Genomic DNA, 15,016 nt, shown 5'->3' on the forward strand with positions numbered 1-15,016 from the left:
AAATTTCAAGAGCATATGTTTAATTGCATTACTTAAATTTTATGACTCAACAAGAAGTTGGAAATCCACAATTTTTAAAATAGAAGCCCTATAACTTAATAGTTCTACTTTACACATTTATGACATCAATAGAATCATATTCCGTGCAACGTGAGGTCTCTCCAAGTAAAATTATAAAACAGAGCAAGAGACTTCTTATGGCTTCCAAAATCATAACCCTAATTTATGCTAATGTGAATTAATCAATAAAATAAAATTATAAAAATCAATTAAAATTTTAGTACAATTAAATAATAAACAAGAAACAATGTATTTATTATTACGAAAGAAACAATCTAAGAAATGCACTTACTACTTATATTTCATGTATAGTCTTTACAAGATTTTTAAAAAATTATTATAGATTTTCGTTAATTTTTAAGTGGACTTTCTAGTACTTTAATATTGACTTTGATTGCGCGATCTTATTAAAGTACACTTTGGTTTTATATTTGATAAAAAAAAAAAAAAAAATTACTCATTTTAAAGTTAATATTTTGGTTACAACCATGAGTTTAAATTGACGCGATTCTTTCGTAACTTCAAGGGCACACTCACAATGACAAAGGTTAGAGAAACTACTTGTTAACTTTTCCAAGTACGACATATGGCCAACTTTGCTTACGATAAAGCATTCCCAATTATCAAACTATGAGCCCCTCAATCAGAAAAACAAAGCTAAGATCGATAGATATTATAGGGCAAAAGTCTTGTTGCTTTAGTTGCTAAAAGAGTCGGGAATTTAGCGATTTTTATGGAGAAAATCTATTTCAATTTATCTTCTTTGACACCAATTTTTTAGGCCAAGTTCATGTAGCTAGTCTTTGCTTTCTTGTTTCTCTTCCATTAGCATATACTTTCTCTAAACTTTTTTTTTCCTGTTGAAAACAACTGCAAATGATCAATGCAATTTTTTTTTTCCTATTGCAATCACTGCATAGTCTAAAAATCGCTACACCTTTAGTTAATAATTGCACCAAACTTGTATTGAATTACGCTAATTTTAAGACCACATTTACAAAAGAAACAACAATGTGGTGACCAAAATGGAAAAAAGAAGTCTTTATAAATTTAGTGATTAAGTGTACATGTAACTTGGTTTGTGGTTGACTCCATTTGCTCGATGAAGAAGCAGAGAGAGAGAGAGAGAGAGAGAGAGGAGACTCATTCATTCTTTTATTCAATCTTCTCATTGTGGACAAACTAAATTATTTGATTCCCAAATGAAAAAAAAAAAACAAGGAAGAAGTTATAGTAAACTATCTTACAACTTTGCAGACAATGAAAATTTGTAATTACCATGTTGACCATCAAAATAATAAAAGTCAATATATATATATCTTGATGTAGTTGCAATCCAATCAGCACATCAGTCCATATTGATTAAGTTCAACCAAATTTGACACCATGTTACCTTTACTTTGTGAAATGTATGTTTCTATGAATATGATGGAATAAAATGAAAACACAATACAAATTGTATAGGGATTGTAATTTAGACCCAAAAAAATAACTACTCACTCATGTAAAAACAATTGCACTATTCTATCAATTGTAGTAATATAGGAACAAGCATTTCCGTGGTGAGTTCAGGAGTAGTCATTTTTTTGTCTATGATGTGTTGTATATTAATTTTTATATATATTAGCATTGTTATCAATTGTTTTACAATAACTATGTATCTTCTTTCGTAAAGCTATCAAAAATTTATATTTTTATGTTTTATTATGAAGAGTAGTCATTCCCTGAAGCAAATGTAATATAAAAGTTTGATTTAATAAAATGTAAGACACGGCAAACAAAATACGATACAACCAAAATTATTGCCTCTAGGTTTTGAAAAGTTCAAGTGAACTAAATGTAGACTTAATGTATTATTAGTGGAAAGCCATATATAATCGTACTATGATTTTAAATATTCAATATAAATTATTTGTTTATAGACTAAATGGGGTTTGATCAGTTCCTTTATTTCAAATTGCGTACATAAGCCTATGGTTATAATTGAAATAGAAGCATGAATGAAACAAATTACCTACTTATAAAAGAATTTGTCAAGGGGTGAATACTTCATACTTGTGAAATATTATGCCAGAGTGAGTGATGCAAGTGGACTAAACACATTTATGATAATTAGCAAGTTGTACAAAGATTAATGAGCATTACCCTCCCAAAAAGAGTTTTATTTTATTTTATATTATTTTCTTTTTTAATACAAATCTAACTCTGGTACAAGGAAACATCACTATAAGCAAAGAGTCACCCTCTCTTTTTTGATGGAGTTGTTACTATGCTTGAATAGTAAACTTTATGCTATTAGTTACACGATGGTTCCCTACCAGACAAGCACAAGACTAGCAGTGATAAGTATGCATATGACCTTGAACAAGATTAACTCGTGATGAAACCCAAAGCTATGACTTATTATTTTCATAAAAAGTTTGGTTGCTTAACATTGCAATTGGGTAGATTTTTCCTTTGGTACGCTGTCAATTCCTAGCTCATAGGATCACATCCAATTATGAAGTACCTGTTGTAGAAATGTTCATCACTTCATAGTAGATTCAAGATCTTTTGATTTACTTGTACGCTTCAAACTTTAAGAATGTTTTACTGTGCCTTTGGTCATTTTCATAGCAATGATGACCAAATTCAATTCAACATAAATCTTCTTGTGTGGGGACACTTACTTGACTATAAAAGTAACTAAAGTAAAAAGGTATTTTAGACTAGGTTGAAATTAATAATAAATATTCTATAAATTCTAACTGTTCAGCGACTAATAAATATTCATATAAATAAATATTAAAAAAATTGTAATTTTTTCAAAACACGAAGATCGGAGGGTTATCTTTTATTGGGTCAAAAGATAAACTAAAGTACCTAAAAAGAAAAGCAAAATAAAAACTATACAACAAATACACTAGTGAATTAAAATCTCCATAATTCACTGCAAAAAGCAAAGTACTCTATTTTGACAAAACATTAAACATTATCCAACAAATAGATTTAAAAAAAAAAAAATACATGGCAGTATTGGGCCGGGCTTTGGCACGGCCCAAGCCCAACCATCCGGCCACATTTCCTCTCCCGAAAAAGAAAAGAAAAGAAAAGAAAAAAGATGAAGGGCAAAATAGTAAAAAAGGAGCTAAGGGCGAACTGGCGTGTGTGGTGTCCTGTGTTAACCATGTTATTATTTAAAGAGTAAAGAGCATCAAAGCTCCTCAATCCGAAGGCCTTTCCTGGAACGGTCGCAGGAACGCCGAGCCTGCAGATTTTGACACGTGGCCCCATGCTTATAATCGGATGCAAACCTATTTATATTCCACTCTTTATTCTCCTTTTCTCGTCCGCCCCCTTCTCGCTCCCTTCTCTCTCTCTCTCTCTCTCTCTCTCTCTCTCTACATCTGATTTGCTCCCCCGCTTAAACCCCCGCTCCTCTCCTCGCGAACCTCCCATCTATGGTGGTTCGCCGCCGCGTCTTCGCCTGATTCGCCTCCTCCGAAGCCCTCCGAGATCTGCGATTCGCTTCAATTCTTCGTCCCCCCGCGGCGAATATTGAAGCCACATAGGCGGAGCTTCGGACATGGCGACTTCGACGACGAGTGCTGTCTACATCCACGTCATCGAAGATGTTATCAGCAAGGTCCGGGATGAGTTCGTCAACGATGGCGGTCCCGGCGAGGCCGCTCTCACCGAGCTTCAAGGAGTAATTTTTCTGTGGCTTTATTGATTTTTTTTGTGGATATTGTTGTTTCTTTTATGAATTTCGATCAATTAAGGTTTGATTCTTCCGAGATGGTTGTTTTTTGCTCGGCTTATTGAATGTTTGGCGGATGAGATTGATGCGTCTTTCTGATCTGATTAGTTCTAGGGTTTTTGGACTCGGTGATATTAGGGGTTTCATTTGTTGTGGTAATACAACAACAAAAAGGATGTTTATTACAGTTGCTGATCTTATTAAATTTATGCTGATTTATAGATGTGGGAAATGAAGATGATGCAAGTTGGTGTCATTTGCGGTCCCATTGAGAGGTCCTCTGCGCCCAAGTCTGCACCTGGCGCTACTCCTGTTGGCGATCTTAATGTGCCGTATGAAGGCACTGAGGAATACGAAACCCCCACAGCTGAGATACTTTTTCCTCCAGTGAGTTCCTCAAAGTTAACGTAATTTTTGAATTCCACTGTTTATTTTAGTTATTTGTCCTTGATTTGGTTGTGGGTTCTTAAATGCAGACGCCATTACAAACTCCCATTCAAACACCATTGCCGGGAGCAGGGGACAACTCTACCTATAACATCCCCACTGGACCCAGTGATTACTCTCCAGCAAATGACAGTAGCAGCGCTACTGAGATGAAAGCGGGAAGACCTAGCCCATACATGGTAAACAGCAGCAGACTTGCCAGTTGCCACCATTTTGTTTGAGGGATAATTATTGTGAATTTTCTGTGTCCTCTTCTCCTCTTTAGGCTTATGCAGGTTATTTTTGTTCTGCAAGTTCTATGCAACAGGAAAAATTTTCTAGTGACAGTACTCTCTGCTTGTTCTTGCAGCAACCTCCCTCTCCTTGGATGAGTCAGAGGCCCCCCCTCAGCGTTGATGTTAATGTTGGTAAGATTAATGGTTAAAAAGTAAAGTTTCATCCTCAAGAGATATGTAATAATTGATGCAGTCTTCTGTAGCATATGTGGAAGGGCGAGAAGAGGTTGACAGAGGGGCATCTCATCAACCTCTGACGCAGGTAATTTTTGCCCTTTGTTCATGATGCGTTTGCAGAGTGATGCTTAGGTTTCTGTTTTAGAAAAACACAGAATTGGAGAATTATGCATGCCTAAGGATTATATGTCCCTTTTTGTTAGCCTAGGACTGATTTTCCCATCTTGAAAGTCCAAACAATGAGATAGTGTTACAACTGAAGCTTATTATAGTTTATGGATCTAAACTTGGGAGAAAAATCCAGGACTTCTTCATGCCTCCTCCTGGAAAGCGAAAACGCGAGGATTTTGCTTCACAATATCAAACGGGAGGTTATAATATCCCCCAGCAGGATGGAGCTGGAGATGCTGCCGAGGTTTTTCAAGTGGAGGTTCCTATTTTATTTATGATTTACTTTGCCACATTTGTTATTATAAATTTGTTATCTTCATTTACTATATAAATATTTACAGTGTTGGCTTGCCCCTGTGAAGAAGAATTATAATTTCTATTTGAAATAATATTATAACATTGCACCAACTTGCTGGGTAACAGAAAATACCAACCTAATGACAACAAAATTACTTCTCTTTTCATTTTTTTTTTGAATGAATTTTTGAATAGGGCATCCAAGTTTTGTCAGAGTGGTCATTTTTGCACTAAAAACATATGTGGGACCCATTCTTCCAAAATGCCACTTATACAAATATACATATATAGAAAAGGTTTGAGATCAAGGTCATGAGCCAAATCCAGTTAGTATTTATATCAGTAGGAGTCTTACACCCAAACCTGAAGCTCACATGTTATGTTAAAAGTCAAGGAAACAGTCTCTCCCAATATGGAGGTTAAGCTATGCACGTGTCCTCTATGGACCTTTGATGTAATATAGGGGTACTGTGCCCTCAATTTCAGACGCAAACCTTGATCTGGGATAGCACCAATTGTTTATGAGATGAGGGAAAAGCGTCTGAAGTCGGTTGGACATGTCACATGTTAATGGAGAATTTATGAGCCAACATGGAAGATTAACTTGATTGACATAGAGAGTGGGATGAGAGACAGCCAAGAAGAACATGGACTAATGCAATATTAATGGTCTTAAATTGAGTTGGGGGAGAGAATTCTTGTGCCCAACCCCAAATAGTTGTTGTCATTTTTTATTTTTTATTTTCTTGGTTAGCTAATTTTGTTGTTAACTTGTTAAGGTCGAACTTATTTTCAGTCTAATGGAGCACATAATGTGGACCAAAAAACACATGATCCTAATATAATATATAATAAACGAACCCACAATTCATCTATGGTTTCATTTTAGAACACTTCTTAAGAAAATGAATGCTACCCTTTATTAAGGGCAGAAATGTGAAGTCTCATTTAGACAACCAATATATTTGAAGTCCTGCAAAATTCATTTAGGCACTTCGTTTAACTGTCTCCTGCCTAGCTGAAAGGGCTTTATTTAGGATGGGTTGTTGATGCACTTAGGGCTTCCTAGCCTTATACCAATTCCTGCAACTCAAGTGCAGCTGGTAGTGTTTTGTGAGGCAAGTCCTGACTAGTTTGATTTTATTTCTTCCTAGTGATATGCTTGCCTGGTTTAATGAGTGATGAAATCTGAAATGATTTTGTTAACTATATGGTTGATTTATTAGGGGTGCAACAGTATTGGATGTTGGGTTGAGCTCATACTGATATTACCAAATTCCTGCCTGCTACTGATCTTCTTCAAAGGATCCATACTTGGAAGATTGGCTGGCCTAAATTTCACGTGTTCAGATTACCTCTAAATTAGAAATCCTATTGCTCAAAGTCTATGCGTCACATTGCACTCATAAATTCCTTTCATTAATTCATTCTCCATTTTGTTCATCTTTGCAAATTTTTTTGAACAGAATAGTTGACTGATTTATATGCATCTTTCATCCAGGAGGGAATTTGCTTTTCTCTCTGCACTCAAGCTCGATAGTTGAATACTTCCCTTCTTACATTTCTTTGTTTTTGAATCCTTTTTTAAAATCTTTATTTTTGATTGTGAAAATTAATTGTCATTGTTTCTGATGAGTAATTTATGCTGATTGATGTGTACTTGTGAGTTGTGCTGGAATTACGAGACCAATATTGCTCTCTATATTTGTGCACTTGTGTATGTACATGCGCACTGGGACAGGTCAAACTAGTGTATTCTTGTGCTAACCTTAACCTAGATCGGGCCTATAACCATGGTTAAAACTTTTCTAAAAGAAAGAGGGAAAAAAACTTAGCAAGCTTGTGTAGTCTTTAGATTACATTTTGGGCTTTGGGGTAGCTTGACCACTGCAGGAGCAGAAGTGAGAATTTTTCTATTTTAGTGTTCAGCACTTTAGCAATTGCCTAGAATGACACTATTCAGGCTAACTGTCATTATTAATGTATCAGAGTTACATTTAGGAGCTTTTATGTCTTTTTTAGTTCTCTTTATCATGGACATTATTAAACCTACTTTAAGAGCTAGGTTTGTCTTTTTAAGTTTAGTTTTTTTTTTATTTTTTTGATATAAAAATTCCTAGGGGATATGTTTTTCTCTTTTCCCTGGATTTAGACCCCAGAAGTCCAGCCCCTTGGGCTATTTTGATCTTAATCGCATTTTCTTATCCCCTCTTACAATGAAATTCTAGTTGGTGTTTCCCTGCATCACTGACCTAGGTTCCTGCTTTACCTTTTGCATGTATGGCAACCAAAGCATCCATGGCGTCCTTCTTATGATAGTTGGCCAAGTTGTCCATTAGTGATAGAATGGTAGAGCCCACAGTAATTTTTGCAGCTGATTGTTTCGAAGGGTTGTGCTTTTTGGATTTACAGAGCTGTTGGCTGCCCGTGTTGGTTTGATTTTTCTCTCTAATAAAAAAGAAAAACAGAAGATACTGCCCTTATCTGCTGTAGTGGAGACGCCAGCATAATCCATCCTGCATAAATCCTATGTTTATTTATGTATTATTTTGGGTGGATAATGTCCGGATGCTGTGCCTTTTTATCCTAGTAATTACCCACTGTATCCATCCTGCTCATGTGATTGCAGCCTCAAACCATGATAATTATCTTTTTTAAGTTTGAGTTTTAAAAAAAATCCCACAAACAACCTAGCATTCACCTCCATTATGACCATCATCATTAGAATTATGATTATGCCATGCTTGACACAACTGTTGCCTCTGTTTTGACCGACCATGTGATTGCAGTGTTCACTTTGGCAGTTTCGCCACAGACCAACACTCCAATGCGTATGGTTGGCAAGATTTAGGTACTCTTTTTCCTGTTTTCCCAGGGCATTTATTGTTATAGTGCCAACTGGTCACCAGTCTTTGGACAAGCCTAAAGTGGTGAAAATTAGTTTCAATTCATAGTATTAGTGTCATATAAGGATAGCCTTAACAGCATTTTGCTTATATATTTTTTTATACAAAAATTTTTATTAAAGTTGTATAATGTCATTATTGATGAACAGTGATGGTGGAGAATGGGCAACTTCTGTTTGATTTATTAAAGCATTTGGAGTTTTTATTATTTATTATTTTTTGGAATTTTTATTCTCATGGAATTTTAAACATTTCATTATGTCATTAATAAGTACATTGTAGAATTTTTTATCAGTATATTATAGGATTTTATTTATTAGGAAGGTGGGTCCGACAATTTAGTACTTTTTAAAAACAAAAAATATTTTGCAGGCATGTAAGTTGAATTGGTCAGAATGAAATTTCTGTGTATCATTGAGTTAATCTTTGCTTTTATCTCCTTTATCTTTCTTCCTTTTTTCCCCCATTCCCCACATGGCTTCTCTTCCATTACTGAGGATTTGCTCCATAAACTGATGTAGCTGTATAAAGATACCGAGTACACAAAGAAGTCTCAGGCTTGCAATGAAGTGGGTTATCATTGACTGAACAATTTTTTTTCATCCATTTTATTTATGGTGTGGCTGGTTGCTCTGCTTGTTTGTGGCTTCTCATATAAGCATTAATTGTAGTTTATTTGTGTGGTTATTCTATCCATAACTTTTTGATCTTGTCTGCTTGGTCATTTTATATGTATTGCCCATAAAATGATCTATTGCGAATGGCAAATGTCTTAAAAAATATTTGTACATTATCAAGTTGATGATATTAGCATGGAAGCATGTGGAAAGATGAGAAAATATGTGATAAGATTCATAAGAAAAAATTACATTTAGTGAAATAAGGATAAGATAGATGCGACACTATGTGGAATAGAATTGCTAACAAAGCTGGTGGTGGGATCAAGATCTTCGAAAAGTTGTAAAGAAAAAAAGGAAACTAGCATACAACATGAGGGTTGTAGAAATATAGAAAATCTTGAAAAGTGTAAAGAGGCGAGAAAAAAAATGTAACAAAGGCCATTAGTGAAGCTAAATATAGAGCTTATGATACTTTATATTCTAGACTAGATACAAAAGAAGGAGAAAGAGATATTTATGAACTTGCTAGAGATAGAGAAAGAAAATTTAAAGCTTTAGGTAATGTAAAATATATGTAAGGGCAAAATTGATACTATCGTAATCAAAGAATTAGACATAAAATAGAGATGATAGAGATACTTTCATTGGTTGTTTGATGAAAATCAAACTAAAAGCTTGGGTTTGGAAGTGATAAACGAGGAAAAGACTAAAAATATGAGATTTATTCACAAAATTAGAGTCCTTAAAGTTTAGATGGCTTTGAAAAAGATGAAAAGTGAGAAATCTATAGGACCAAATAACATGTGAACTAAAGTTTGGAAATGTTTAGGGAATAAAGGAAGTGTAGGGTTAACTAATTTATTCAACACTATTATAAAAACAAAGAAAAAATGCAAAGGAATGGAGCGAAAACACGTTAATACCTTTATACAAAAATAGAGGCAATATTCAAAATTGTGATCACTATCGCGGAATTAAGATTATGAGTCATACAATGAAACTATAGGAAAGGGTTATTGAACCAAAAGTAAGACTAGAAATGAGAGTTTCAGAGAATCAAAGTAGTTTTATAACTAGGAGATTAAAAAAATAAGCCATTATTTTTTTAAGAAGATTATAGGAAAAGTTTAGGAAAAAGAAGAGGGACTTCCATATGGTCTTTATTGACCTAGAGAAAGCCTCTGATAGAGTACTATGGAAGTTCTTCGGTGGATTTTAGAAAAGAAGGGAGTATGCAGTAGATATACTAACGTCATTATGGGTATGTATGATATAGTAACGACTAGTGTTAGGACTATTGGAGGAGAATCTAGATAATTTTCAGAATAGGTGTACATTAAGGTTTGGCTTCAAGTTCTTAATGTTTTTCTTTAGTAATTGATGAGCTCATTGGGAATATCCAAAATGAGATCCCTTGATGTATGTTGTTTGCAGATGATATTGTCTTGATTTATGAAAGTTGTAATGCTGTGGATCCTAAGTTAAAGTTTTGGAGAATTATTTTAGAGTCTAAAGCTTCTAGGATAAGTTGGAGACTGTATGAAATGTAATTTTAGTAATGTAAGGGAGAGTAGTGGAGAGAATTTTAAACTTGATAATCAAGAAATTAATGGCATTAGTAGCTTTCAATATCTTGGATCTATTATGCAAGGAGAAGGGGAAATTGAAAAGGATGTAATATATAGAGTTAAAGCAGGTTGGGTAACGTGGAGGAGTGCGTCGGGTATGTTGTGTGATCATAGATTACCATTAAAATTAAAAGGAAAGTTTCATAAGACAGCTATAAGGCTGGCCATACTTTATAGATTGGAATGTTGGGCAACTAAGAAACAATATTTACAAAAAGTAAAAGTTGCCGAAATGCGAACATTTAGGTGGATGAGTGATTACATTAAAAGATAACTTAATGGAACATATATGCAATAAACTAGGCATACCACCGGTTGAAGACAATATAAGGGAGGGGCAGCATGGTTTGAGCATTTGAAACGTAGACCTAGTAACCTGTGAGGAGTGAGTTAGTGATTGTTTCTGGTTTAAAAAAGGTAGGGGTAGACCTAAAATAACTTGGGATGAGATAGTGAGGAAGGATTTTATAGCTCTCAAGTTTGAGGATTCATGTAGCCAACATCACTTAGTGGGACTTAAGACTTGTTGTTGTTGTTGTTGTGGAAGTAGGGGATGAAAGGGTAAACGGAGGATTTAGAAACACATGTGAAGTTAATGTGTACTTAAAAATCTATGTTTAGCTGCAGTTTGCTGGTTCATTTGAATGGCAATAGGACTTATATCAATTTTTTCTTCAACTACTGAGATTGGCCAATAACCTTAATCCTTTGACAACATCCTGATGTGAAGACCAATTTGTTATTGTTAATTCCATGGCCAAATTGATCTTTTTCTTTGTTTGGTTTTGTTTTTTGTTTTTTTTTCCCAAATTATGTCGATGCCATCACCTTCTTTTTATTGTATTTGATTTTTTTCTGGGCTATGCTAGGTCATTGATGACAAATTATTGTTCCAAACTCATATTGCAAAATATGTGAATATTTCTTGATGACACTATTCTCTAATTTGCTGAATTTTATTATGGAGGATTTATGTTTTAAATTAAACGCAACAGGACCCTTTTATGCTGGTGTCTCCTTTTCTTGTATATTGCATGCCTTTAAAATGCTGTGATGTAGTTATTTGAATAATCACACGGTTATGTTTCAGGTAAATCGGGGAAGCAATTCTCTAGGTAAACATGACATGGTCACAAAAACAAACAGAGAGATGTTTACACAAGCAATGGGATTATCTTCAAGCATTCCTCAGCTGGATGGGCCAATTCCTGATGCTTATGATGATGTCCTCTCGACACCCAATGTAAATTACAAGCCTTGCATATTTGTCCTTCCTATGCAATACATGCTTTAGTGTAAATCCTAGCATATACACCAAAATCTGGTACCTTTGTAATTTATGCTGCAGGTGTTTATGCTTTTGATGGGCATTTTATGCTCCTAGTGTAGTAACTGAGAACTAGATTTCAATGTTTTTCTGGCTATTAACAGCTGGTTTGATCCTAAAGATCTGTTTGATGATTTTTGTATCTGCAATCATCTACGCTTAAGGTGCATGTCAAGTAGTAGGTTGATTTAGTGTTGGAACATACGATAAGTAGATGTTGGACCTACACCCAAGCAGTATGAAATTTTTGCGCTCTGATTCCTTGCGCAGAGCCTCAACAGAACTAGAAGTTCTCTAACCTAACTTTGATTTTAACAAGGATCTGGCAGATCCTTGAAGTTACTGGAGAAAAGTTTTGGAATAGTTATAAATATTTTCCTTCAGATTATGATGAAGGTTTTGAAAACAATATGGAATTCCAACTTCAAAATTTAGCTTGAAGTGTATTTGGTATATGCTACCATAACTGCTGCTCTCAAATGTTTAGAATGAATTGAGTGGCTATCATAGGGGAATTTGCTGTTCCACTGAAGTAATTGTGACAAGACAATCTCAGTTCTTTGCATGTGTGCACTTGTGGCTGCATGTGCATGCATGTGTGCGTCCATAAATGCAAATTTCTTGCCATTCTCCTTCTTACCCTTCTTCCTCTTATGTTTGTTTTTTAATAAATTTTTGTTGGTGTTACCAATTCTGTGAAATTTATTTCTGCCTGTACTCACTCTTACCCTGTGTTTTGAAGCCTGGTCAATTTATTAAATCTATGCATTGGCACTCCCTTTCAGTGGGAAAGTTGGCACATATTGATGGTTAAGTAGTGAAGGCCTCATTGATAGAACATATTGATGGCATATGTTAAAGCATACTTCTGGAACTATGTTATTTGGTTCAAAACTTGGTCATATGTTGTATTATCAGACAGAGAGGGTAGAGCTGTTACCAGATTGACATTTATGTGTTTAAGAATGGGTTGTTTCCAGCTATAGGTACATAATTATTGGCATGTGCTATTTGGGTCAATTCCTGTTCTTCGATTATGAAGAGCAATCCTGATTCTATTGGAGTAATATAAGTAATTTCTAGTGGTTGCCCTTGTTTGTTTTCCCACAGGTGCTTCTTTTTGTTTTCTTTATCGTCAGAATCGTTGCCTGTTTTATTGTGCTATACATGTCTCTTTTTTCATCTTTTAGCTTACAAGGCTTTAAAAAAATGTCCCCCTCCCTCCCCAACCCCGCAAAAAGAAATCCTTTTGTTGGGTGAATCTTGGGTGATTGCTGATATTATTCAAATTCCAGTTACATAGTGATGTTGGACAGATGTTAGAATATATATATATATATATATATATATATATATATATATATATATGTAGAATTGTGAGAATTAGAATAAGAAGAAGAAGAGGAGAAGAAGTAGATAAGAAGAGGAAGAAGAAGAAGAGAAGCAGCAGCAGCAGCAGGAATACAGAACAGAACAGGGGTGAGAGACAGAATTAGAAGATGGATAATAGAAGGAAGAAGGAGAAGAAGAAGAATAGCAGAACCTGCGAGAGAGAGAGACAGAGAGTGGGAAACTGCAATCTGATGCAAAACAATAACTGTACAATAACTTACATGTCCAGCACTTATACCACTAGTACGACTAACACATATTTACAAATAGGACCCAACTAAACACATAATTACAAATACTAAAATCCCTAAAAATACAAAGAAGTCTTTCCTAAACCTACGCCTAAAATAGGTGTGCTGAATGGGTGGCCTAGGGGGTACAGGTGGTCCTCCATCACATAGTATATTGATTGTTGAGCATTTGTGCTCAGCAAGCTTTCAGGATATCTATCCCAGTGTTGCTTTTTTGCTCCCCCTTTTAGATAAACAATAAGTAGCACAGTTGCTTTTTCTAACCTTAACTTGCTCTTTTTTTTTTTGGTGCATTGAAGATTTATAATTACCAAGGAGTTGTCAATGAAGACTATAACATTGTCAACACACCGGCTCCCAATGGTAATTTGAATAGATTTGTTAGTGCATGATCCATTTTGGAATGGATAAATTGGTGCGCTGTCAAATTTCTCTCTCTGATGTTGGGGCTGTTGAACAATTTTAGACATTCCGGTGGCCACTCCTGCTGCTGGTATTCAAAATGATGTTGGAGATGATGATGATGATGAGCCTCCCTTGAATGAGAATGATGATGATGACTTGGATGATATAGACCAGGGGGAGGAGCTAAATACACAACATTTAGTTTTGGCTCAGTTTGACAAGGTAAATTTACTCTTTACTTTTTGTTTATCTTGCAGCACTGACTGAATTACAATTTTTATCTTATTTTTATTCTTATTTCTCTAATTGGCTATACCCTCCCATCCAAGCTATGGCATCTCTAACAAAATGCGTTTGAATAGGTGACACGTACCAAGAGCAAGTGGAAATGCACACTGAAGGATGGCATTATGCATATAAACAATAAAGACATTCTGTTCAATAAGGTATTTAGGAAATTAATTTATATAATCTTTTGTTACACTTTGATCTCCAATTAGATAATCATTATGCTCCCATAATTCTCACATTATTCTGATCTTTGGAGTACTGATCATAAGACTGCCTTTCTTCTGCAGGCAACCGGGGAGTTTGACTTCTGATTGTGCAACGAAAAATTTCATTTGTTGACAATTGGCTATGTTTTTGGAAGAGCAAATCCATGTGTGTTTGGTTGGGTGTTATCTTAATTTTTCGTAATTTATTGTTAATCGAATGAAAACTTGAGGGAACTGGAGGAGATAGTTGATCCTCTTGATAAAAGGGTTTGGATGGTTGGCCAGTTGTACATAACAGAAGAGCTTTTTCGGCCTTTAGAGTGGATGGCTGTTCCGAGTGTCACTGAGCTTCACTTTTTCAGCGATGGAATATATGATTCCGTTTACCTGTATACTTGGACTTTTTGGTTAATTTACAAACAAATTGCGTTGTTTGTTCCTATATATTTTTGGTTGTGGAGCTTTTCCGTTTTAATGAACATGAGTTGGACTCAGCAATATTACCAGATGTTTTTAGTTGAGAGGCAATGGTGCATTGCTTTCTTGGTTTTAGTTTTTCCTTTTTGGGAACCTAGCTTCATGCTGAAAGTAGCCTTTGTTTTTTTTGCTTTTATTTATCTTTTCCTGCTGACTCGACTGAGGTGAGAATGGAATTGTGATGGTGAGACCACTTTCTAGGCATATCTTATAGTTCTTGTTTGGTACTTGGCCATTGCCAGTCCATTTTCCCAGTGAGAAAAGAGGAGGGGGGGGGGGGGGGGAGGAGTTTGTTCAGTTGCTTCAGTTTATGGCTTAAAATCGCCCTTCTGATTGTTGTGTTGTTT

At 35.1% G+C, this 15,016-nt stretch overlaps 1 protein-coding gene across 1 annotated transcript; it reads left to right on the plus strand.

Annotated features, from left to right (window-relative positions):
* Nucleotides 1-3,262: 3,262 nt before the first annotated feature.
* On the plus strand, nucleotides 3,263-14,634 carry LOC131147625 (transcription initiation factor IIA large subunit-like). The gene is made up of 11 exons (XM_058097128.1): nucleotides 3,263-3,748; nucleotides 4,022-4,186; nucleotides 4,276-4,425; nucleotides 4,596-4,653; nucleotides 4,725-4,783; nucleotides 5,003-5,128; nucleotides 11,411-11,563; nucleotides 13,590-13,653; nucleotides 13,757-13,917; nucleotides 14,058-14,141; nucleotides 14,274-14,634. The coding sequence occupies exons 1-11, from the start codon at nucleotides 3,626-3,628 to the stop codon at nucleotides 14,295-14,297; spliced, it is 1,167 nt and encodes a 388-aa protein (XP_057953111.1). The 5' UTR covers nucleotides 3,263-3,625; the 3' UTR covers nucleotides 14,298-14,634.
* Nucleotides 14,635-15,016: the final 382 nt, after the last annotated feature.

This window comes from Malania oleifera, chromosome 2, assembly GCF_029873635.1.
Source record: "Malania oleifera isolate guangnan ecotype guangnan chromosome 2, ASM2987363v1, whole genome shotgun sequence".
Lineage (NCBI taxonomy): Eukaryota > Viridiplantae > Streptophyta > Magnoliopsida > Santalales > Ximeniaceae > Malania > Malania oleifera.